The following is a 26055-nucleotide window of genomic DNA, read 5'->3' as shown; positions in this document are numbered from 1 at the left end:
GAGGTTTACAGAGCAGAGATTTATGAGAGTAAACCACCAGAAAACCCATTGGAAAGGCTCAGTCACCCAGCACCAGGAGCTCAATGAGCTGCCAGGGGCACCCGGGGAGGAAGGAGTGGGGGATTTGCTAGGAAGAGCAGCAGAAACGACCCATATCTTGCAAACAAAATTAAGTATTTGAACCTTTAGTTACTTTTTTATTTATGCAAACAGAATGTAGCTGTGCACAACTCTTATGTGGTGTTGTCTTTTATTAAGCACATTTCTCCTCGATATAAAAAGTTACTGATTCCTTTGGACACAAGATCCTGGAGTTGTTTATTGCAGATTCAGGAGGGCAGTTTTCCAGCTAACCTGTCAAAATGGTGAAAAAGCAATCATCTATGTTTTTGTAGCTTCTGTGTGGCATATGGTAGAAACACGTGCTGTACATATTTTTTTTTTTTAAAGAAATTACTGGATTAAAAATTTCTAGGATTCCATTATGAATCTCGTTGGGATCAAAAAACTACTTTTTTTTTTTTTTTTTCCAAGAGACTGCTGAGTTGCCTTATTTTTTGGAGCGTGTATACAGTAGTCAGTAAGTGGTTTGTCACCCAACTATTTGATAAATGACTAGCGGGCCTTAACGCTACACCTATGCTGTTCTGGCAAAAATTTTGTTGACTGTGCAGCTTTCAAAGAAGGAAAGGAGGAACGGAGCTGGATTAGGGGCTGTAGGTCTTCAGCAGCCATGTGACTGAATTGGGAATATGGTTTCTGCTACCTGGGTGCCTGTTCTTTTACTAGGTAGGGTGTACTTTGAGATGGTTTCCCAAGAGGTAATTAGTTTGAAGCTAATTAGAATTTGAAGCCCAGTTACTGGATAGCCTCAGGTGTCAAGTTAGCGTATTGCTATTCCCTGCTTGCCCACAGTTTTCTGTTTTACCTTGATCAAGTCACTTAACTTCCTTGTGTTTAAAAGCCTTTAGACCAAAAAGTCAGGTATTTATAAATGCAGTGAAATCCTCAGGTAGAACACATGAGATTTTGATGGGGGACAAATTGTACATGACAGTATTTTGTATTTCTTGGTGTAAAAAGCTGGAATTTTAATTTTAGAAAACTTTTTTTTATATTTATTCACCTGTGGTTTCGTTGTTCAGTCTTCCATGCTACACAGAAGATATGTGTATCCCATTTGAAAAACTGGTTTTAAGTGATTTTTATCTTCTATATTCCAACATCCACCCATGATATTTAGAAAAAATACTGATTCATTGTGTACCTTGGAATTCTGGTGGACATTTTTGGAAATGTTTTAGAGAAGGGTGAGCACAAATTCCTCCTAGAAACCTAGAATTTTGGTGGTTATTTTGCTTCTGTATTTAAGTAGGAGTGGGGAAAAATGTGGGTTTTCTGGAAGCTTAGTTCAGTTTTCTATTCTATATGTGTTGTGTTTGTTGTTTTTTTTTTTTCTTTAAGTGATGTTTTTTGTTGTTCTGGCTAAATTATACTGAAAGCATCTTGATAAATATTTGATGTTTGAGTTTGTGTGATTTTTCCGGTTGGTTTTATAGGTAAGAGAAGCTGCCCAGGCCTTATTGTTAGCAGAACTGAGAAGAATCGAGCAGGCAGGTCGGAAAGAGACAATTGATGCGTGGGCTCCGTATTTGCCACAGTACATTGACAGTGTTATATCACGTAAGTAACCCTGTCTTTAATCTGAAAACAAGTGGTTGCTAGATAAAGGCAAAAAAAAAAAAAAAAAAAAGGAATTTCATAAACAAATTGATGAACGCTACTACAAAAAATGCATTTGGGCTATATATAACAGTTTCGGGAAATTTTCAAAGTGATTTCACAATCGTGAAATTGCTCAACGATCCCTAGTGCTGATCAGGTAACTAGAACATTTCAGGACGTGTCATTGGGAATGGAGTGCCCTCTGCAAAGGCAATCCATGCTGCTGAGGGGCTAGGCTGCAGCTGGTAGGTTTCAGGGAAGAAATCTGCTATGAAAAGGGCTGAAAAAATTACAAGGTACTGGTGGTAAAACACAGACTTTTTTTTTTTTTTTCAAGGAGTCTATAATAAAATCATAGAAATGGCTATAAAGGGATCCTTTGGTATCCCCAAAGTATCGAAGGATGCTGAAAGGAGCTAATGCAGGAAATGTCCATCAGCATCTGCTTGGCGTCTGACGTGCCTCCAGCCCAGCTGGGTGTTCAGAAACATTGATTACCAAGCACTGCAAGGAGACATCGGGTAGAGATGGTAGAACAGTTATCGAGGATTCATTAGGCAGTAATTTATGGTGATGGTTAATCAGGTGAGCATGAGATTACAGTGCTTCCTTTGGTACTGAAACATAGAGCACTTCATAAAAGTCTAAAACTGAAAGTTAATGGGCTTTAGGGTGTTAGAAGCTCAAGCCGGTTTTGCAAAGTGTGTGTAGTGCGCAGAAGCAACAGAGATGTGTCTTGCAATGATCTGCCAAGATGTCTTAAATCGTCCCAGAAGTATATCAAGAATGAGAGCTGTTCCTTTTCATCTCTCTTGCAATTTGTAAAAATGCAAGAGAATTTAAAATTAAAACTTGTTATTTTTAAAAACAGCCATTTCATGCAGGCCTCTGCATAGTCTTTTTTTGGTAACTGGCTGTTCCCGCTAACCTTCTGACTTAGTGTAGATTATATATGCTATTACCTATTCTTTCGAATCATTACTTCAATTACTTCAATTATTTAATGTGGTTTTAAGAGAAAAGAGTGTTTTTCATAGCAATTGTTTTCTAACATCTTCATGTCCTCGTTTCTTTTTCTAATTAGTTGATTGGGTGTTACCTGAACAAATCAAATGCATGAAAGTAGTACAAATTAAAAATCTTAAAACTGTCAGGTGAAACAATTTGTAGTTTTGTGTGATTATGGACCTGACTGGGTTTATCTTAAAAATCAGCCGATCCCTTTTGATGAAATGCTGTCCATTAAAGCATCGCACTTGTAAGCGGAATGAGACAGGGAATTTCTCTTAAATACTTTGCTTGCAACCTGTGAAAATCGCTTGCATTTCTGAATGATTGGCCTTATTTGGAACAGTTGGTTGATGGGCAGAGAAGGGTTTTAATGGAATTTAGCATTATCAAGGGCACATAAGTCTTCTGTGTGCCTTGAGCCACTACATGCAAATATGTATTTACCAAAACATTAGGCTTCTGACTGTGCACGTATGTCTCAAATTAATACTGTGATATTCAATATAATCTTCCTTCTCAAAATAAAATCAATCGTTACTGACCACTGTTTAAACTGCTATGTTTTTCTCCAGAACTGCTATTTTCATTTTATTTGTTGATAATAAAGCAGAGATCGTCCAGGCTCTACGAATCTATTTTTGGAAGATGCGTCAGCGTCATAAGATACTCCCTTCAGTTATCTCCCTTCAGTTATCTGCCTTTATAGAACAATGACACAATATAAAGATACAAAGAGATACAAACACACCTGCCATACATAACAAAGCAGTAAAAAATTATAGTTTAATGGATGAGAATGTTTGCTTTTAAGTAGTAGGCATTCATTTTTCTGAAGATGTGATTCTTTCTCCGCTGAAGAATGTTGTTTCTATTCAGGGAAGGATCTCTATTAAATACCAATTGATTTTTGAGAGATGTGTAATAATCTTATTAAATCTAAATTGAATGCATAAATTACATGGAACACGCTGTTTTCAGGTGATGTTCAGAATTTGCTGGTGAGGCTAAGCTGTTGTTAATTACAGCCTTTAGCCATGTAGCGGTTGCCTTATTACAGGGATGTTGTTGCGCAGTTAGGCGTGCAGCCAGGCAGCGAGTAAGAAGTGTTGTATGGACATGCCAGAGAGCCTCGATCCGTGCTGCCAGATATTTGTGCCATTCGGTACGTTAGGGTTTATTTTCTAATTGATCCTTTTCTGAGGTCAGTTGTACTCAGTTCATAGAATACAGCTCTAGCTGCCCTTCAGTCTTGGGGGTAGCTGCTATAGCAACTGTTGATGATTTCTCATTTCTTTCCTCTGGGGTAATGCTGAGCGACCTTGTTGGGTGCAAGGTTATGGGCATGATTGTGTTGTTGAAGTGTATGGAAAATACTTCGAAATGCCTGCTTGCTTAGCCAGCGGACTGGTTCCAAAAAAGGACCTTCTGTTTAAGGTACTTGAAAACAACTGGTAATTCATGCTAATTCCCATCCTTGTGCCGTTTCTGGTACTCCTCCTTACTTAAACACTTCCATTGGAAAGCGTGAGCAGAGTGTGCAGCCCTATTTTGCATGCGCATCAGCTGGGAGCGTAATACTTTGTTCTGCCTCTCGTGCCTGTGTTCAGGCCACAGGTAAGGCATTTGATTTTGTGTAGCTGTCTAATAGCTAGGGGCTGACTGGTTTAAAAAAACTCCAGTAATTTGTATGTATTCAGTTCAAGTATGCGTACAGCAGTACTTGGGATTTTACTAATTACTAAATTAGGATAAGCTTATCTATCAGAACCAACAAGAAGGTTTTAAAGCAGGGAAAAAATAGAGAAATCAGCCGAGGAGTATGGCTGAATGAAAGACTTGAATGTAAATGTTCAATATTGTTAAAGCACTGATATTGAAAAGCTGTAAAACAGATGATGAGTAGCAAATTGGAATTCATTTATTTTATATTAGCAGTGTTGAAAACTATGTAACTTGAACCAAGTTTGTGCTTCTCCTGAATGGCAGGGCAGAGATGGCATTTAATAGTGTTATTGTCTGCGAGAGCATACACAAAGATGCTGACATCCTGAAGAGGAATAATAATTGTGGTATCAGAAAGGAGAAATGAAATAATTAAGGAACTAAAAAGCTTGCTCTTGCGGGTAGCGAGTGAAGTATACAGATGTGTCCTTAGTTCTAATATAGGACTTGCTAAAAGAGAATACGTTTTTAAAAAAGGTCTGGGGAGGAATTGAAGGGGATAAAAATAATTTAAATGGCCAAAATGGTTGCAGTGGATTTCTGAAAAGCATAGTTTTATGCTAGAAAGGCAAGCAGCAGAAATATGATAGATCAAGAAATACCACTTTGTTTCTTTCATCATCCACTTCTCCCTAACTCCCCTCTTAATAAAGGAGCATAAAATATTATCAGCATATTTGAGCCTAGCACATCTCACTGCTTTACAATAATTCTTATATTCATCTTATTTTTACATTCTTATATTGCTTTTTTTTTGGATATAGCAGGTTCCTTTTTAATTGAAACAAATGCTAATTACTAATAGAAGCTTGCTGCTGATATGATACTTAGTCATCTGCGCTTAATTGACTCTTGAATGTCTCCAGCGTGTGGTACTAGCAAACAGAGATGAAATCTTTTCCCCATTTGTATATTCAGCACACAGATCCAATAACAGTTTGGAACATGACCTTACTCAGCAAGATCAAGCCAACTCTCGTGTCTCCCAGCTTTTTGATGAAATGTGTTTGGGAACTTGAAAGGCAAATTTGCACTGGATTATCTTTAAATAATCTTTTAACTAATGCAAGAGAGAGTATTGTGAACAATAGAGGTTCAGATTGTAGAACTTTTGTTCCAGTCACACTGCCAGCTACTTCAACGAAAAAGTACGTGCTCGGCTGGTTTTATTCCCATACCTGCTTTTGCATTTTGATGAACACAGAAAAATGGGAGCTGCTACCCCAGTGCATATTGAATATGGCATCTTAGGAAACAGTTTATTCAAAATTAATGTTTCTTTAATACAGTGTTTGGTTTTTTTTGTTTGTTTGTTTTTTGCAATGTATAGTAATGTTTGCTGAAACAATAACTAAGGCTTCATAATCAGCAACATATTTGTAATTCTTTTCTTATGTTCTCAAGGCTTCATTTTTCTATCCCTGCTCAGTAGTTACACAATAAAAATGCAAGGTTTTTTTTTTCCTAACGCTGTGTTTTTAATCAGTTTGCATAGATTTATGCATGCAATTTGTATCTGATGTTCGCTAACAACCTGATGATCAGCTGAAAGTCTTAGGATCGAGTATGATTAAGGTCTCTGTACCTCTGTTGTGATTTTATTCTGCAGTTTTTCATCTCACAGGTGTATTACTCTAAGAAGACTTCTTTTTGTTTTGCTTTACATCTGTCAGATTGTCTCATTTTCCATTAGTTTTTATAAGTTTGTTTACCAGTTAATACTTTAACAGCTCTACCCTGTACAATAATTGATTCTTCTTAAAATGCTACAATTTTTTTTATCCTCTAAATCACTTGTTTGATATGAATAGTCTTTAAAATGACATAGGAGACTTGATGGAGTAATAACATGTTCCTGTAGATCTATTACAGTCATTATAGCGCTGGAAAGTGCATTTAGTAGTTCTAAAGCTTTTTCACTTCTAAGCTCCGCCAGAATATGTTAATTTGAAGACTCTGCCGCATCCTATGTTGCCTTCTGCAGCAGTGTTTGAATCATTTAAATACATGCTGAGGCATGGCAGAGGATGGAGGGGGTCTTAGTCGTGCTCCTGTATCCATGTTAAAGGCAATAATTGCATCTGTAATGAAGATTTGGGGGAGTAGCTGACTATACAATTTCATGAAGTCTTCTTGTGAAAAAAAGAAATTGCCTATTTCCCAAAAGAAATTGCCTATTTTTCACGAAAATAAGCCTTGTACTAGTAAGGTGGTGACACAGAAGACTCTGTGCATGGTGTCCTCTATTCATATTTCTTCTTTCCCAGCTCCATCTTGGGTTGAAACATGACATTGGTGGTCTAAACGTACGCAGATATCTCACAGTCACTGCAAGCATACAAATACAAATTAGAGAAGAGAAAGTTGGTTTTGTGGGGAACGGGACAGGACAGGACACTGAAGCAAGCAAGCCTTAAAATCTGTTATTTCCTGCTGCATCTAGTTATTTATTCATTTGGCAGTGGTGAACCATCAGATGAGGAACGGGAAGTCTTGGATTAGAGATCAGTATCTACTGATCTTTGACCACTGCCTGTTAAACATATTGCAAACAGTGAGGATGCCCTGCTGAATGTCAAATAACACCTCAGGTTTGTATACACGTTGACACCAAACACAGAGCTGAAACCTGCAAGTGGTAGAGTTGTGGGAGTCACTGGGGGATGCTGTTTGTACACAGGCGACTGCAGCAGGCTGTGGTGCACCCACTTAGACGATATCCGTGACCTGTTTTACTTTTTAATTCTCTCTTTTTTGATGATCTTATTTTCTTTGGGTCAAGGGCTGTCACACATTAATAATGAAGAGTGTTAACTTAACACCTGGCATGATTAGCATGTTTGGCAAGTAATTAATTCAGAATTTTTATCCATCTGTAGCGTACTACAAATTGTAATTAAATAATTTGGGTACTGAGATTGTGAGTGAGCAAGAAGCTGCTAAGGTGGCAGGAAGGAAATGTGCTGAATGCCTGTTTAAAGGAAAGACAAGGAAAGTCAAGACCTGGAAATAGGCCTGGTCTGTAACTGCCACCTGTGTGTTTCCTGCTCGTTTTGTGTTGTTCTCATTCTGTGGTTTCTTCACACAGGGTTGTAGGTCCCTCTTAACAGGGAGATCGGTCAGCCTTTGGGAAAAAAAAATACTCATTGTAGAAATAAAACGGGGAAAGGCATGTCAGACAGCATACACTTATTGTTTACTGCATACTCCAGCTGTTGGAGTGAGTCTCAATACAAATCTATAATCCAGAGGTGCTGTGTTTGATTTGGGCCTTTGCACCCAAAATTGGCACATCAGCTCATCAACCCCAAATCCGATGTTAACAGATGTGTAGGCAGTGCCAAGAATTACAAGTATTGGAGGTGGTTTAGCCGTGGGTGTTTTCCAGGCTCCCACACGAACAGCTCAGCGTCCGAAGCCTTGTTCATGCTCTGTCTGCTGAGGCTGTCCTGCAGCCGTAAAGGTTTGCCGTGGCCTCGCCTGCTCCTTTTCCCAGTGTGAGCTTCTTTCTCATTAGTCCATGGTGGTTTTGCACGAGGAAGGTTTCCAGGTAGAGCTCAAAAGGGGAAAATTTCATCCTCCTTTACTTTTACTAACGTTAAGAGTAAGGACTGTCTTCCACGTACAATGGGTTCTGCAAAGGGACTGTTTAAGGGATTTCTTTGCTGAGCATCCTGGTCGTGCTTTGCTCTTTGTTTTTGTGGAGCCCACTGTAACACACCAAGCACCGAAGCAGCCATTTCATGGGCTTCATGCACTGGAGCCCCCGAAATCTTCTGGCAGCGGGGAGACGGATGGATTTTTAACTATGTGATGGTGCTGCAGATAGGAAAATGGTTGCTGTGTCTTTAATGGAAAGCAAAAGGTTATCTTGCCGTGGCCTTTGTGTGCCTGCGCTGATGTGGTGGAGGCAGCAGACAGGCGGTGTGTGCGGAGGGGCCGGCAGCGGGCCGGGATCGATGGGAGCGGTGTGAAGGGAATTAATGCGAGGCAGGCAGGCTGTCTGTCAGCGGGGCTGCGGGGCAGCGCTGGGCACTCGCTGCAGAAATCCGTTTTCAATAAATCCTGTCTAGAAATTAAGTATAGACGCTCGTGTAGCTTCCCGTTTTGCTACAGCCCCGCTCATCCAGGTAGGTGCTTGTAGCAAACGGGTGTTCCTTGGAAAGGGGAAGTCCTAAATAACGCAGCGGCGTGAAATTAGAGAGAAAAATTTCTTTAAACTGCTCCAAATAATAATCCATGTTATCCCTGGAAAACAAAACAAACATGGGAAGTCTATAAGAACAAATACTGCGTCCGTTTTTATTAGTATATTTCTGGTAGATATATATCTGTTAGGAATTTTTATTTAAAGCCAGATTAATTGAGTAAAACTTAATTAAACTTCCATTGATTTAAGTGGGAGTTCTCGTTGAGTAAGGATACTTTGATGGGGCCCCAAAGACTTGGCTATTTATACATCTGGATGGTCATTCTACTCGCGCAGGGTTTGACTTAACAGAGCACAAAGAATTAAATGCAGTGGATTTGCACTGCAACGTTTCGCTATATTAAATGAGCGGTTTTATGATGCTGTAGGAAAGAGTTGGGCGTTTCTAAATGGTGTAAGTTTCTAACATGAGTGAATCTTGCCTAATTTTCCAGCGTTTCCCAGTATGTCAATTGGCGTATTTTTAATACCTTCCATTTTTATGACCTTTTTACTTCTAAAACCTGTTTCTAAGACAATTTTGGTAATTTTTGGTGAATTATGTAGAAGGCATTTGTGTCCAAGAAGACGTGTTCCTTCTTACTAGATTTTCTTTGAAAGGAAGCAATAATTTATTGCCTGTTTAATCTTTGCAACTGTTATTTTTCTCCCCTTTTGTTTTCATCCGTTCATTGTTTTTTGGGGAGTGTTTACTTAATCAGAACGATTACGCTTAACATTTTATTTTAATTGCATATAATTGTAATAGACTTCTAACTTTTCATATGCTGAGCCTGGAACCAACTCAAGCAGAAGCACTTCTTCCCTTCCACTGTATTGTCACTAGTCTGGCTAAGCACTCTGGAAGGATGTAGCACATCTAATAGTAAAGTTCAGCCTCTCTTCAGTAACTCAGGGACAGAAAGCAATGAAAGAAGTGATGTAGTAACTCAAAAAATCAAAGGCTTTGAGTTTTGACCCAGCCTAAACTTACCTTTTAGGGACAGCTGGACCCTTGGCTCCTACTGACTGGAGTATTTAAGCACAGAAAATGCACCCTCTGAGATGAAAGCTCATCAGTGGAGGCGTCACACTGCAGTTTTCAAAAGGCATGGCAACTCTGTACCCTTCTCTGTGTGTGGAAGGAAATCAAAGAATTTTAGACTATGGAGGTGATATTTAGGAAGCAGCTGTATGCTTGCCGTGGCTGCGGAGATTACCGGCTCCTCGTGCCAGCTTCTTACTGATGCTGGTAAGGACCACGCCGGGTGATACCCAGGAGCTGTAGCAGCTGCAGCGTGCATTAAACTCCGTTTTTAAAGGTGTCCCGAGTAAGGTTCATGTGCAATTTGTAATTGCATGTGATCTCTGCGCAGTCCTGCCAGCATGCTTAATGAAGTGCGAGGCTATTGATTGGCAGCGCGTCCCAGCCTGGCTTTACAGTTGTTGTCGCTGCTTTTATGTGTGTCGACATAATGAGAAGGACGGCTGGAAAGTTACTAAAAGGTACTGGTTTCTCCATAAAGAGGTAATGTCAGAATAAAAGTTGGAACAGGAATTGCTGTTCATCTTCCCAAAGGCAAAGTCATTTCCTGAGACTTCACCTCTTGCTGAAGTTTGGTTGGTGCTGACAAAGGGCCGTGGTCCTTTTTTAAATGGGGACTTAATGCCTCTGTAGCTGGCAAACCTAACGCCACAATCAGCAGAGCAGCAATCTCTTCATAGAATAAGATTTTTGATAGTGCAGGCTGACAGAAAGGGTGTCGCGGGAGGAAAGCAATCTTATCAGGGCTTCTTGTCAGGCTGCTCTTTGCGCTTTCCTAAAGCTCTTTGGGAAGACTATTTGTGAGGCTGTACTTTTTCACCCCTAGCAAAACGCTTCTTTTGATAATGCCTTGATTGAATCGTGGTAAGGGCTGTAAGGGACTAATTAAAGATTATAGCCAGGCAGCCTACAAAGCAGCGAGTTCGAGCTTGAACCACGTGCTGCTGGTACGTGGCACGATTTGGTGTCTGTAACGTAGTTTCCAGCAGCAATTAAGTGCTGCATCACAGCCAAAATGATGTGGAAGGACTCAAACGAGTGAGCGTAGTCTGCAGGTGGTGTGGAAGCAGCCCTGCGGCGAGAGATGAGCATCAAGGGGAGAGGGAAGAGGAGTCCTGCTGGAACTCCTCCCTTATTTGGCAAAGTATCTTGGGTTTTTGGCGAAAGATTTCAGTGTCTGTGTGTCTGATATTTTTAATTGTGCTAGAAGATGCTGTAAAAAGAAGAAAATAGGAGAGATTTACCTTGTGGAAAAGGCTTTTAAGGGGTAGGTTTGTGAAAACCGCACAGAGCGCTAAGGGAAGGCAGAACCTGGTTGCCCTTTGCTTTACCTACGTTTCATAGCATTACCTTGAGTCAGCAGGTAATGTTTTTGTTTTTTCCTAATAGAAGGGTGTTATCTACCCCAATCACTGACTTCTGTGGCTGTTTGCTGTTATTTTTTCAGCTGGAGTAACCACAGAAGCCATTCAAACAGCTACGGCAAGCCCAGATGCGTTGGGAACAGAGGCAAAAGTTCAAGAAGAGGAGCACGATCTGGTTGATGACGACATCACAGCAGGTGAGCACGGCCACGATGAATATATTTTGACATACTAGATACCGTGCAGAAGGGATGCAACACTTTGTGCAATTTTTCCTTACTTTTCATGAGAAAATGCAATACAGAGGCTGTTCACGAAGGAGCACGTGCTGTTAGAAATACAATGAAGTTATTCAAAAGGAAAAAATGCAGAGCTCTAGGCAAGAACAAAATACCTGCTTAACTGTAGCTACTGTAGTATTAACGTGTTGCTACTGCAAAATGTGCTCTGTATTTCAGTGTATTTGGGGGTTTTTAGTCTGCTTGCGACTGACACGTTTAGCTTGTTCCTGCAGAATAAAGGTTGGTTCTTCACAGTTATCCCTCAAACGATTTACCTTGGTGAAAAATCTGATGCAAGGGTGCTACCACCATAGTCTGCTTCATCGAACTGAGGTTTTCAGCACCAAAGCGTTGTTAGTTTGTCACGCGTGGTTCAGTTCTAGAACTACCAATACAGCTTTTGCCATTGTTGGAGTTCATTATAACCCGGCAGATAGAGTTGCGAGCTGTGATCCCTCAGGGCATATTCCGAAATGACAGACCACACAAAAATATGCATTTAATTATAAGCGGGTTATCTTTTGATTTGGTTTTTCACGCTTATTTATGCGGTGCCATAAGGAAAATATCTGTGTGCTCAATATCAATCTCCTCAGCATCTGAATGACTCCAGCACGTATTTTAGCATAGCATACTGCAGATTATAGAGCACAAAAGCTATCTTTTTTGACTGAGCTTTTTATAGATTTTTGTGAAAGTCTGAAAGAAAACTATTTATTTCTATTGACCAGAAGACAGTTAGTATGACAGATCGAGTTTTGGGTCAAGTCTCTGGTTGAAGGTGACTGAGACAAGATGCCTGCTGGTGGAAGAACAAACTGCTTGGAACAGAGAGTATTAACACAAGCTATTTGTAAAAAGCTAACAGGAAATAGTCAAAGGGGAGGGAGAATGCTGGGGGTGCCTTAAGTGGCTGGGGGAAGGTGCAGGATTCATCTGGAAACAACAGTGAATAGAGGCTGAAAAAAATGGAAATAAAAAAATGGGGGAAAAAAAAAAAGAAAAAATAGAAATTAATGAATAGGCTCCAGGTAGGCTGGAACACAGATCTTCCCAGGACATCCATTACATCAGTGTTTCTTTCAGAAACATAGCAGGAAAGAGAATGCAAGCAGGATGCTTTAATGGAGTAACTTCCAAGTGATGTGCATTTTCTTCCTACGCTCTAGACTCTTTAAGTTCTGAGCTTTTCAGAAAGCTGTCTACTATGTTGCTTGAATCTGGAGCTAGTAACCGTTTCTTTACAGAGAAAATACTATTGTTAAAAGGAATCGAGCTTTAAAAGCTATATCCCAAGATGAAATTTTAGTCAACAATTGAATACAACTGTTAGTGTTTGAAGAATATTTTAAAAAAAAAAAAAAAGTTATAATTCAGATAATTTAAGCTTCACCTAGTTATCTTAAAATATGATGCAGCGTCTTTCTGTAGTGGTCCTCTTAAGGCTAATATTTATTGATTTGACTGCACAGAGTAATACTAGTGTGCAGTGGTCAACAGGATTTTTTTTTCAGTTCGAACTGGGATTTACCAAATGCCTTCGTTTGCCCAAAATCATTTTTTAAAAGGCTCGTTTTCACATCAGTACTTATATATTATACTGATATATTCTGATAATTCTAGCAGCTGCGGTGGTGTGCATGCAGACAGTTATATAGCAAATAAAAGCTGGGTTTTATACTGATAACGTTCGTCAGCTTGAAAGTTTAATCTTTCAAATCTTTTCCTTCAATATTTCTAAATCTATTTTCTTGTGTAACGATTAGTACTTTTAGCAATAATTATCCGCTAACTTGTGAAATCAGAAGCAAGAAATATTGCTGGATTAAGCCATATTCTGAAGTGAAAACGGCTCTCAAATCAGCAACAATATTTGTCTGTATTATCTTAATGATTCAGCAATGAATCACTGTGATTTTTTGATTTATCTTTTATCGGAACGCACCATCACTGCTGTTGAAATGCAGCAGTACATGCCGTGTATTTGCAGAAATTTCCAGCATTTTCCCATATTTCTAGTAACACTTATTTTACCCCCAATATCTAGATATTCTGATGTTCGTGGCATCTAACTACTTTAAGTATTTTTAATTTCTAGGTGAAGCATTATTTTTCGCTATAGAGTATGACAATTTTTTAATTTGAAGGCGTCCACTGTAATGAAAGAAAAATATTTCACCTGCTTTTTTTTTGTTTTGCTGTTGTTGTTTTTTCTTATTGTTACTTTTATTGCTGTATTGAGTTTCTGGGCTGCTCTGGTGGTTTCTCTGCCTTCTCTCCCCTCCTGTTGGACTGGACGTGGAAGCAGCAGCGCCAGGTGCCGCCGCCCAGTGCTTCCCTCCCCTCAGCAGCCAGGCTTCCACTGCAAATTTGGTGTGAAGTGGAGGTGCACAACAAATGCAACCATCTGCCATCCCCAGCAAACAAGCCAGTGGCCCACTGTTCAGCACAATGAGGGTGCCAAAAGAGTCAGTCTCCGGATAAAGTTCCTGCTGGGCTGCTTTTAAGTAGGTTAGACCAAACCTGAGCACCTTCTACAAACCCTGTCACATACGTTTTTGCATCTCCAAAGCCCACCACAGAGAGATCAAAGAAGCTTTTAATTTGTGTTTAATAACTCACTGGAAAACCATCCACCATATCCTGCGCTGACTATTGTGTAAAACACCAGAAAAATTAGATTTTATCAGCTAAAACAAACCTCGTCCCTTTCAGATGCTAATTAAGAAAATAGAGAAAACACACGCGCATCTCCCTCATTTGATCTTTTCTGTTACAAATAAAATGCGCGGATAGGAGTTAGTTAACATGTGAGTGCTAATTTTTAATGGAGTTTTTTGTGTACGAACAGGAATTTTGAAGCACCTCGAGAAACATGCTTGATGGATAATTGGGGAAAAAGTTAATCAAGAATCTAGTTCCCTCCAGTTTGTCATTAGCTGTCTACAAGAAAGCATGAAACTGTAGGTAAAATACTTTTTAAAAGAGCACTTTATTTAATTGTAGGGAAGGTAGCTCGTGGAGAAGCACAGGGTTTTTCAGCAGAGCTACACGTCTTTGAAAAGACATGGGCATCTGCCACTGAAGCAGATGTCACCAGTAAACGCCACTGGGAAATCTGTTCCCTGCGAGGGGGCTACGGGCTGGACATCTGTCGGAATGGCAGATGTCAGAGCTGGGGCAGCGCTGCGTCTGCTCCCTAAGTGCTAGCCCAGGAGAACTGCTCCGTTCGGGCTTTCGGGGCTGGTTCCTCGTTGCTGGAAGAAGCGTGCAGCAGGGTATTTAGAAAGATAACTTCATTTAATTGGGAATACTTCTTGGTGTCTGTCTTTATCTGATGCACAACTTTACGCTAAGCATCACACAGTGTAACTAACTAGCATCAGTCCTTGTGCATCTTATTTTTTTTTTTTTTTTGTGAAATCGGGAAGCATTCAGCATCACCGTGTGCATTATACATCAGCACTTCGTAAAAATCAATCTGGGGCTCGTCTGAAATCTTTTGTCTGTTCCGGTGGCAGATGTCTTCTTCCAGCTCTGTGCAGTCTCCCTTTGTGCTGTCGTTACTTCGGAAAACGTTATTAACTTGGGGAAAGTTAGCTCTCAGTGTCTTAGTCAAACATTTATACCTTCATTGTGTTCTTCTGACTGCTCATCTTCTCTCAGTGGTGGTAGGTAGAAATGCTTCAACTTGATGCTTTCGTTAATTTAAGTAAAGATTTAGGAGAGATTGTTACAGTCAAAAGAAAAAAATATTTAGAATAATCTGTTCAGACGTAGAAATGGGGTTTTAAGGAGGCAGAGGTCACAAAAGCAAGCATTGTGCTGACACCCAGCGATGAGCAGGTCAGGCTCAGGCTTCCCTTGGTCCACCTGGGGAGGTTTCAGCCTGGTTGCACGTGTGGAGCATTACAGTGCTGGCAAGGTTTAGCTGTCTTGGGGCAAGTTAGCTATAATCGTGGACCAGATGCTTCATGAAGCTGTTTTGGTGTTAAGGTGTGTAGTGTCCATCGCTCCTAGCAGCGTTTACCCGTGTAAATGAACCACGTGTCTGTGGAGGACTGCTCCTGGGAGTGCAGCCTTTAGGACCCTAGGAGTCAGGAATTTCCCCGTGGGCATTACTGTCCAAGAAGCTTGTGCTGGTTACTATATGAGTCACTTATTTGATGACCAAGATACTGTTAAATAGAGTTTGCTACTGCTTTAACATTTCATTTAGTCGTGGAAGCCAGTTCTGGCTGGGATTTGGAAAGCCTGGTGTTTGAATTTAAGTTCACTGGGCTGTGTATCCTGATGTCACTGCCTACAGTTCTGTGCAACAAGTACGTTGGTTTTGGTCTGTAATCCTGTAAGCTAACTGCAGAATTTATGTATGAGAGGTCGTGTGAGAGAGGTCATGAAGACCTCCAGGGACGGGGACCCTGGGCAGCCTGTGCAACACCTCACAACCCTTCCAGTAAAGAAATTTCTCCTAATACCCAGCATAAACCTCCCCTGGTGCAACTCAAGGCCATTTCCCTTTGTCTTATCGCTTGGTGCTTGGGAGAAGAGCCTGATCCCCACCTCTCTACAGCCTCCTTTAAGGTAACTGTACAGTATGGTAAGGTCTCCCCTGAGCCTTCTCTCCAAACTGAACAAGCCCAGCTCCCTCAGCTGCTCCCCTTAAGACTTGTTCTCCAGACCCTTCACAGCTTCGTTGCCCTTCCAGAGGCCCCCACGTCATCACTTTAAAACGCACTTGCTCTGTGTACTGCTGATGTGATTTTAATGCTGTATCGCCTCCTCTGACCTATTTTCCTCCTCGAAATAACAGGGTTTGTCTCAGCTCTAAGTAATAATGGTGGAGTTTAAAACAAAACAACAAAAAAAAAAAAAAAAAGAGAGAAAATAATTCTCTGGGCTATCACAGAAGTAGCTACAGGCATCCAGTAGCACAGCAACCTACCCGCTGGGCAGAGTGCTGGCCTGCAAGCATCACCTGTAAGTCTGCATGGTGTGCCGGGGTGGGATCCCACACGTCCCCACAAATCCCCTCTCCTTCACCTTCCTGCCCCAGGACGGCTTTGTCTGCTCACCTGGATGGGGTGAGTGCCCGTTGCCTCTCCCTTGCCCATCTTTCTTGCACGTGGATGCCCTGGCTCTCTCCCCAGAAAACCCCCGATGCCCCTCTCATTTCTTCATGCTCGCTAGTCTCCACCAGCTGTGCACGAGTGGCAGCGTTTTTAGGAGCTTTTAAGTTCAGAAGACCCGTTCCTGCTGGTGCTGTCTGATCTCCTTTTATTCCAAACAAAATGATTTTTCTTGAAGGTGGAGACCTGAAACCTATAGCAGGTTTTTTGGAACGTTTTTATAGTTGCTGTTCTTAAAGCATTTTTACACGCTTCTTCTGGACAGATAATTGTTCAAACTAGTAATTCAAAATCTATGTAGCATATGAAAAACCTGACAAATTTTAAAAAACAAACAAAGCCTAAATGCCATAACAATCACTTGTTGCATTGGAAATGGCTTGTTTTCACGTTGCAGCTCCCCAAATTGGAGCTATCTGAAATTGTTCAAAAATAAAGCATAATGCAAGCCATGCTGAATTTTGCTATGAGATCACTGTTTCAGTAGTACTTTGTATATGCAAAAGCTTTAATTTCACCTGCTTAAGCAAGAGAGAAAAAGAGTGGAGTTCCTACTTTTCGTTCTTTTACCAGTCTGTGCACTTGGATAAATAAATAGATGATCTAAGATTCAATAGGCCAATTGCAGCATATAATAGCTATTCAGAGGCAATTAAACTGCCTTTTTTCATGCCGGCATGCGAGCGTGCCCTTTCCCAACCTTCAACTTGATTTGTGGTGATTCAAAATTAACTTAAAAGTCTTGTTTGCTGACAGCTTAAAGCTTAATTGACTGAAAGCCAAATAGAGCGCGTTGCGCGCTCAGCCCTCGCGTGCGCCGCCAGGCAGCAGCCGGGGCCGTGCACGCAGGCTCGTGCCTGCTGCGGGGGGCACGGAGCTGCTGGGGGGCTGCTGGGGGCTGCTGGTCGTCCTGTCCTGCTCTGCAGGCAGGAATGGGAAGAGGAGAGCGATGTCTCCCTGCTCGCACTGATGGCAACGCATCCAAAGGTGAATTCTGTGAGTCCAGTGGGATCTGTACCAGTGTGATGGAGCATTGCTCTAACAGCTCTGCTGACAAACGCAACGAATAAGGAGTAAAATGGGCATCACCCATAGGGGCAGAGGTGGATCTAAAAGGTGGCTGGGTGCATTTAGCATCGTAGCAAGAACCACCTGGTGGGCAGGGGGTGTACGGTCCAGATACAGCCCTGAAAAGTGCGTCCTCAGCCCATCTGTGTTATCTTGGGGGCAGAACGCATGGCGAATTGCAACCCCTATCCCAGCCCCAACCCTTTCATGCTGCCAAAAGCCTTCCATTCCCTTCATATTTATGTATCTATAATAGTTTCTGTAGAGAAAAGGCTTGTTTTAGTTTGGGAGTGGTGATGCCCACCACGACTTGTTGTTCCTCTACCGTGCTTACCGGGGCAGGTTTGCTGCCCTCGCAGCTGAACATCGTCCCCAACATGGGGACTGATGCCAAGCATCACGGGGGGCCTCCAAAAATAAACACAACGGTGGTTTTTTGTGGTTCAGAGTGATCGGCAAGTACGCATTCGATACATCTTCGGGATGTATTAAATCATTTCAAATTAAATAATGTCCTTAAGCACTGGGAGGGTGTTTTGATCTGTCAAAATCAGAAAGATCTTAAAAGCAAAGTACCTGAAATTGCCAGAGGTGATATAAGTGCATCAGGAAAACATAATGGCTTACGTGCTTTCTCCTGTAAATTCTGAAAGTTCTGTTCACATGAAAGTCAAATTTTAGTGCGTGAAAGATAAAGAACATGGATTCTGATATTGCTCTATTTCTTATTGATTTCTTGGCAAATCATGGCTATCTAATTTTTTCTGCCTTCCTATTGATTTCCAATGGGAACAACATCTTTTTCATAAAGCATCTGGAAAAGTTGCCATTCAGTTCCAAAATGGCCATGATGTAAAATAGTTTTATGCTCCTTTCAATAAAATCATCATCGCGCTTCAGCACGTGAAGCCCGGATCTGTATCGGCTTTATTGAAGTTTTACCTATGGCCAGGCTGATCTGAAATTCAGGAATGGATTTCCTTAATTGACTCTCATTAACAGCTTCTTGAAATTTTTTTTTTTTTTTTTTTTTTTTGGGGGGAGGGATAATTTCCACCAGACCGATGGGCTCGTACAAAATGTGCTGTTCTGCATAGGGGCAGTGCTTTGTGCAGCCACCCCTCAATCCCTTGCAGTTCAGCAGGATTCTCTTCTGTGCTCTGCCCTTCCTTTTCTCGCTGAATATTTCACCGTGCTGCAGCTGCAGGAGCACAAAATGGGTGAGGATGCCTCTCCTCGCACGGCTAAGAGCAGAGGAAAAGAGTCAAAGACAAAATGGATTCTCTGCTCTTCAGAGGGGGGAGTACAGGACACGGCTCGCTCAGTGTCAGCAGCTTTTATTTAAAGCACAGAGTTCAAGCATCAAAACTTTCCTTCTTACTAGCGACATTAAAGTCATCCTGATCAAAATCTTGAGAAGGTATCGCGGGCATTTAGCTGCTTTTATTTCTGACTCGTTTATTTAGATAGCAGCGCAGAGGGATACGGATTTCTGGAAAGCGCAGCACAAATCTGCATTTAAAACTGGAAGTAATGAGGTCAGGGTCCAATTAATACTTCATAACTTACATTGGTGGGTTTCGGCTGTGAGATGAAACAACCCAGCGTTGCTCTGGTAAATTTATTTCCGAGTTATTAAATACTTCAGGCTATGTGGCGTTCAGTGGAATTAAATTAGTTGGAGATAATGATTGTTTGTTGAGCTTGTTGCTGAAAACACATGCACACCGAAGAGTTGGGCTAATTGGTTTCCCTGCTTTTTGAAAGGAAATAAAACATCTTCAGCATGCAGCTCCCAAAGCACTGATGAGAAAAGGAAAGGTAAATGCTGAGAGATAATAGCTTAACTCGATTCCTGTATAGCCAAAAAATGCACTTTTGAATTGTTTTCTTTGCTGTCAGATGGTAAGTTTTGGTTTTTGGTTTTGTGAGTCTAGGCAGAAAGGGCCTGACTACAGCAACTCCAGTAGTTGCTGTTAAACTGGGAACAAACTGATTTAATTTCCTATAGCCTTGCTTTAAAGTGATAACCGGCACTCCAGTCAATGTTTCCTACAGCAAAAAAAGAAGTTGCAGAGAGACCAAATATAACTATCACTAACCTGAATGTGAATGCACGAAGCACGCTGGCACTTGGGCGATGCTGTTTGGCTTTTCCAAGGTATGAAACATTTTGGGTAAATTCAAAGGGTATGAGTAAATAGAAAAATGACCATCTTGCACCATCTTGCACGCTTTCCTTTTGGTTTCTTGCAAGATAAGGTCGAGTAAATTAAACGCTCATCTGTGCAATTTGTCGGGCAGGCTTTGGGCATGCAATAGGCTTACCCGCCGCGGGTAGTGGTGTAAGAGTTGGGTTTTTTGGCGACGCTGGTGTTTGCAGGTGTGCTGGACAAGGGAGAGCATTGTTCAGGTGCGCTGTAAGCACCCCCAAGTGCTAATGAGCAGGCGGCACCGCGCTGGTGCTTAGCGGACACCGAACAAGTTCAGGCGTTGAGCTTTTTAGGAAGAATGAATGATGGCTAATGATTATTTAATGACAGATCTCTGGACTGAAAGGCACTTAGCACTCAAAGTGTACTGCAAAGCCTATTTCTCAAAGCTTCCGACAGGTTTATTTGGTCTCACCTTGAGTAGAGCAGTGCTGTATTGATTTCATTGGGGTGGATTTAAACACACTATTGGCTTAAAATAGCACCACCTATGCAGAAGAAAATCAGCGCCTTAACCCTTACGGCTGCCAGCAGCTGCTGGGGAGTGTTTGGGTTGTAGGCTAACAGATTCCTGGCAGGTTTGCTTATTCTAAATGCTGTCATTTTTAATTAACATATACGCTGCAAATTTTCAACATTTGTTATCCATACAGGCCATGTGGATAAAGCCCAGGGATTTACAAGGGGGCTCTGACCCCAGGATACCTGGCCAGAGGTGGGCAGTGGAGTCAGAGCCCTGGGATTTTACATCAGATCTTAAATGAAAGACTGAAAAAAAAGTCATTTTTAATTCAAATTTCATAAACCTTTTTTTCTTTTGGGTGGCTGCAAGTCTCTTCTTAAATATAAAGAAAAATTCTATGCTTACCTAATCAAGGTTATGTACTATGAGAGGTTTTATCATTCTGTTCTCCTTCTTTCTCGGGTGCTGCAGCTGGCTAGCTGCATCAAACCATGTTACTGGCACCACAAAGGGAATATGTTATCAAAAAGCAAACCTGAGAAATGTCCTGGCTTTAATAATACAAAGCTATGTGACTTTACCAATATTCAATTATTAAGCTTGTCTGTTGGAAGATGCCCCCTGAAATATTAGAAAAATGAAGTTTAAACACTCCTGGTTTTTAGGGTAGTGACGATGCCCCCTTATTTCAAATACTTTCCTGCAGACGTGAGAAGAAAATGCCAAGACAGGCGTTATCAGCTAAATCAGCACAGCCTGCCAGTGGGGGGGACCCCTTTTGGGGAGGGGAATCTTAAAAAAGAAAAAGGAAAAGAAAAAGGGAAAAGTGACTCAGGAGCAATTCAAGAGCTTTCTGAGCAAGCTACTGTGGGAATCCATGTTTGGTTCCCCATCGCATGTATTTCCTGGAATAGCCCTGCTGAAGTATTGGGAAGACAGCGCAATGACGATTAGCAAAGCGCTCAATAACCCTGGGAGACAAGCACCTGGAGGCAGCAATCACAGCCAGCCTCGTTACCTTGCCCCTGCCTTGCGCTGAACTGGCACGGATCGACTGCCACGGTGGCGGTCACGTTGCAGATACGTGTAATTGTAAGGCAGGGGAACAAAGGGGAGTCCCGCAAGGTGAGGGTTTTGTCCGCACTCGGCTACGTTCCATAAATACCTTGAGGATCGTGGAATGGCTTCGGGTGGCAAGAGGTAAGGGGCACGGCGTTAGGAAGGTGAAAAATCATGTAAAAATACTGCTAATAAATACGGATTATTGTAGCTCTGGAAGGCTCTCCGCAGCTCCCATGCAGACAGCGGGACCGGCACAGCACCCGCTGGCACCCAGCTCCCGCAGATCCGCCCTCGGCCCTCATTCAGACCCATTGATCCCCATTCCGCTTAGATCCGAGGAACTTAATTTGTCTTCTAATCCTTTTATTGTAAGCCAGGATAAAATTAATTTCACCCAGGAACTGTGCAAAGCCAATTAGCGTGATCTTCGGAGTTATTTGGTAAAGTGCTCCAAACTGTTAAATTTCCCCTGACCTCGTGGCTGCACTCTCTGACTGCTTTTTCCATGAGGCAATCAATAGCTCGCCGCCTCTTCAACAATTTAAACTTCGGAAACGCCTTACCTGGATTTTAAACCCTTTAGCAAGATGCTTTGTGCTCTCTCCCTCTGAGCAGGTGGGGAGGTTTAAGCCTCAAAAGCCGGCACGTTTTGAAATGTTCAACGTGGTCGTTTCACCTGGAGGAGACCCGGAGAAGCAAACCCACGCTAGGTTTCTCTATTTTTGCTATTTTTACAACCAAAATGTCGAGCGTTTTTGTCCTCTCGCCAGCGTAGCCTCTGTTTTCCACACAGAGCTATTTGGGGTTATTAATTTTCTCCCTGTGATAGGGTGATCAACCGTCCTGTCAAGAAAATGGATCTCCGTGTCACCCGTTAGCATGATTAAATGGAGGCACGTCGCGGGGAGAAAATACCAAATTTTCATGAGACAAATGAAAGTGTAGAAAGGACTACTTTTACAGACATTATTTCATTTGAAAATCTCCCCAATGGCTGTCAGTTTATTTGTAGGAAATTGTTGCAATTAATTGTACGCTTCCGCTAGTCATTCAGGGAAAAAAAAAAGTAAAAAATATTTGTGGGATTTTCCTTTTATTTTAAATTTCCTTTGGAGGTTTCGGGGAGGGATGTTGTTGGGAGGGGACTGTGTTGGTTTTTTGTTTGTTGGTTTGGCTTTGGTTTTAGGTTTTTTTTGTTGTTGTTTTGAGGTAGCAAATGCTACCCTGCAGCAGCGAGCAGGGTAAAGAGCATCCTATGCCAATGAAACACTTGAGGACTGTTTCACAGCTAATTTTGGCTCATATTTGTTGTTGGCTTAGCAGAGTTACCTTGCAGCAGCTGCCCCCACATTCATGGTTTGAAGAGGACGCGGGGAAGCTGCGTCAAAGCAGGCCCAGCATTTGCAGGATGCCACAGGGATGTTCCGAAGGGTTAACGTCCTCCTGCCACGACCCAAGGCGAGGGCAGGGGAGTGCCCCCATGGTTTAATTTCCTCCTGGAAGCAGCACATGTGCTCGCTCTTCCCTTCTTCCCCGCCTCGGAGCCGTGGCCATGGCGGCAGCGCCGGGGTCAGCGCCGTGCCTATTGATCAGCATCCCGCGGTCCTGCTCCAGCATCTGCTCCGCTGCCCGCGCCGCCGCAGCACAGCCCCGCAGAAATCCATAACCGGAGCTGTGCTCATCCAAGCAGGGCCAGAAACTAAATGAAACGGTCTGAAACCATCTCGGATCAGGAGCTCGCACCGATTCGTCTTGCTGCGAGGCGTCACGGCGGGCACCTGGGCATCGCTGGGGGCACCGTGTCCGCAGGTGGCCGCCCGGAGAGGTGGCTGCCGAACAATTAGAACTGTTACACCTCGTGCTTTGTCTCCTGCGGCCCCTTTTCATCCTCCTTCCTCTGAAGGCAGTTGCTATTGATTTATTTTTTTTCCTTTTTTCCCCCTCTCCCTCCCATTGTTAAGCTTTCCGTTGTTTCCCAGCTCCCCTTTGGCTGGCACGTTGCTGCCGCGGTGCCTGAAGGGGGATGCCCTTCCCGTGCTGCTTCCCAAATGTGGCCAGTTCTTCTCTTACGTCGTGTGTCGTGTCCTACCCAGCCGTGTGAACGTGGTTTGCACAGGCAGACACACTAATTCGCCCTTCGTTAATCTACAAGCCCGCCAAGTCGCGCTCAGTGCCGGGCGCTGCCTTCTGACTCCTCAGCAAAGATTGAACAGCCGAGCGCTGCAAGGAGGATTAAGACTTCATTATTTTTGGAGCGTATATGGTGAGGCATTTCTGGGATAGCGTGAATTAGTAATCAGCTGAAAGGGAACTCCACTTGTCAGACGAAAGGAATAATGTACTGCAATCCAGCGCATTGCTCCCAAGATTTTGTTTCTTTATTCAGGAAAAAAAAAAGAAAAAAGAAAACCCTTCATCTAGTTATTCTAATACAGCCCTGACATTTTTAATTTCACTAACAATGTAGAATGTATAGTTTTAAATAGTATACGTTTTATGAGGTTTTTCCACCATTTAGGAGAAAGAACATTCATTAAAATACAAAACGCAACATTCAGTGTACAAAAATACTACTTCAGTTTAATGGCATATACTGGTACATTAAAATCCAGTAAGCATTGGAATATGATGGTGTACCCTAGCACAAAAAGGATGCTTTTTTGTAATAGAAGTGTATTTAAAAAATCCATCCCATAAAACAAATAAAAAGATTGCCAGTCTCCAAAATTCAACGTTAACAAGAAGCAAACCACATAGCACCTCTCACAAAGGCAGGTAGGCACAGAATTCCCTGTGTTTCGTTTCGTTTTGTTCTCCAGAGGAACAAATAAAGCTCTCTGAAATGTTTTTGTTGTTCTTTTTTCAGTGAGATGTTGGTGGTTTTTGAAGGGTGGCTGGCTTTGAGGCTGGCCATCGCAAACGCCGGCGTTTAGACTTCTACGATGTAGGTTTTGGGAAGTAAAATGGCATCATCTCTGGAGGCTGCAAAGCCTGGGGAGGGAAGTAGCAGTCCTGAAGGCGTGCTTTAAGTTAAATGGAAACCTCTTTTCTTTTCTCTGGGAAGCACGATGTTGGGAGTGTGAAGAGCAGCCCTGCTATTTATTTTCCTCATCCTTGCTGCTTTTCATTGTAGGTTGCCTGTCCGGTCTCCCGCAGATGAAGAAAATCTCGACCTCTTACGAAGAGCGCAGGAAGCAAGCTACTGCCATCGTCCTGCTGGGGGTGATCGGGGCGGAATTTGGAGCTGAAATTGAGCCCCCCAAACTCCTGACTCGGCCACGTAGCTCTAGTCAAATTCCCGAGGGATTTGGTTTAACCAGCGGCGGATCAAATTATTCCCTGGCGAGGCATACGTGTGAGTATCCTGGGTGCGCTTTTCCCTTCTTCTGGTGTTTTGAGGAGAGGGTGGCTCGTTATAACTTAATCATATGTTTCAGTACGAACCAAGTCATTAAAAATCCCCTTTCAGAGGACAAAATAGAGTAGAAATTTTGAACACACAAATAAGCAGAGTCACAATAAGAGGTGGCTAAGAAATGGGTGCGGGTACAGGGAGCAGAGGTGTGCTGGAGGGGGCACCGAGTGCATTCCCTCTTCTGCTGGTTGATCCTCGTGGTCAGCACTTGGTAGCTCCTGGTTGTAGTGGAGCTGTTCTATCTGGAACTGAGCTCCAGCTCACACACCACACGTACTTTTGGGAAGTGGATCAACAGGCATCAATGGGAAAACAAAAACAGCCTTGGTGAGGCCAAAAAAAAAAGGGGGAGGGGGAGTAAGATGTCTGTTTTAGTCCGAAACTGATGAATTTAATGGAAAATGCTATATAAAATGTTACCTTCTGGTCCTGTGTGAAATGTAGTTCTGCAGTGCTACTGTAATTATCCTTGCAACAAGCAGTAAGCATGATCTTATGCTATTACATATCTGTGTGTTGGCTGTTTCGTATTAGCATCACAAAATCTAATGGCAGCAGCTGCAGCTTCGGTGCCCTGGATTCCTGCAAGTATTTTGGCGAGGTTCCCAAGTCTGCTGGTGTGTTTTTGTTGTATGTGGAGCCTGGCAAAAGTCCCTTCTGTTATCTCTGTGAGATCTCACTGCAGCACTATGGGCTCATTGTCAGTATTGCTTGAAGAAAAGTCAGCTGTGTGCTTAGCTATGAAATAATCCCAGGGCAGAGGATTTCTCCTCCGGCCCTGGTGCAGTCCTCACCTGATGCCCAAGTGAAAAACACAAATTATAGAAAATAAGCGTGTTGTCTGAGCTCAGAGCTATTCACAACTTCTTTCTCCCAGTGTTTTTGTTTATCTATTTGCTTGCTAGTTTTGTCACATTAGGCTTAGCAGCGCTGTAAGCTCCAGCTTTGAACTCCCATTAATCATCATCTCAGAAACCCTGCACGACTGGCTGGCTGACTGGTAGGCTGAAATTCAGTCTTTAACGCAGGTGAAGCTTGACAGGCTAAAATACTGTAAATTTAGATCCAGGCCATGAAGTAATATCTGAAATGGATGGAAAGGCAGAAGAAGATCAGAACATTGTTGCCTCTGACGGTTTGGATTGTGAAAGGCGAGCACTCTGCTGTTTGCTACGGAGACCCCCTTCACATCCAAGCCAAGTACTCCAGGCTGAGGGTATCACTCACATCTTTCCTGTAGGAAAATTCTTTGCACAAGAGAGTTGTTGCAACCCCGAAGAAGTAAAGATTAACTTGAGGAAAAAATACAGGACATGATGGGCTATACTTTTGGCTGATGATAGCATTGGCTGTAAACTTGATGATCTC

At 42.3% G+C, this 26055-nt stretch overlaps 1 protein-coding gene across 4 annotated transcripts in view; it reads left to right on the top strand.

Moving 5' to 3' along the window:
• LOC309889568 (WD repeat-containing protein 7) overlaps positions 1-26055 on the top strand; it is a gene marked incomplete at its 5' end in the record, with an annotated part of 107744 nt that overhangs the window by 21662 nt on the left and 60027 nt on the right. For all 4 annotated transcript variants that reach the window (XM_082782436.1, XM_082782437.1, XM_082782438.1 and 1 more), the window contains 3 exons: positions 1560-1683; positions 11140-11253; positions 24406-24627. In XM_082782436.1, the coding sequence (XP_082638562.1) occupies positions 1560-1683; positions 11140-11253; positions 24406-24627 (460 nt within the window). The remainder of the gene's footprint in view (positions 1-1559; positions 1684-11139; positions 11254-24405; positions 24628-26055) is intronic.

Source organism: Aythya marila, assembly GCF_965140915.1.
Source record: "Aythya marila genome assembly, chromosome: W".
NCBI lineage: Eukaryota > Metazoa > Chordata > Aves > Anseriformes > Anatidae > Aythya > Aythya marila.
This window is presented reverse-complemented; position numbering and strand designations above follow the sequence as displayed.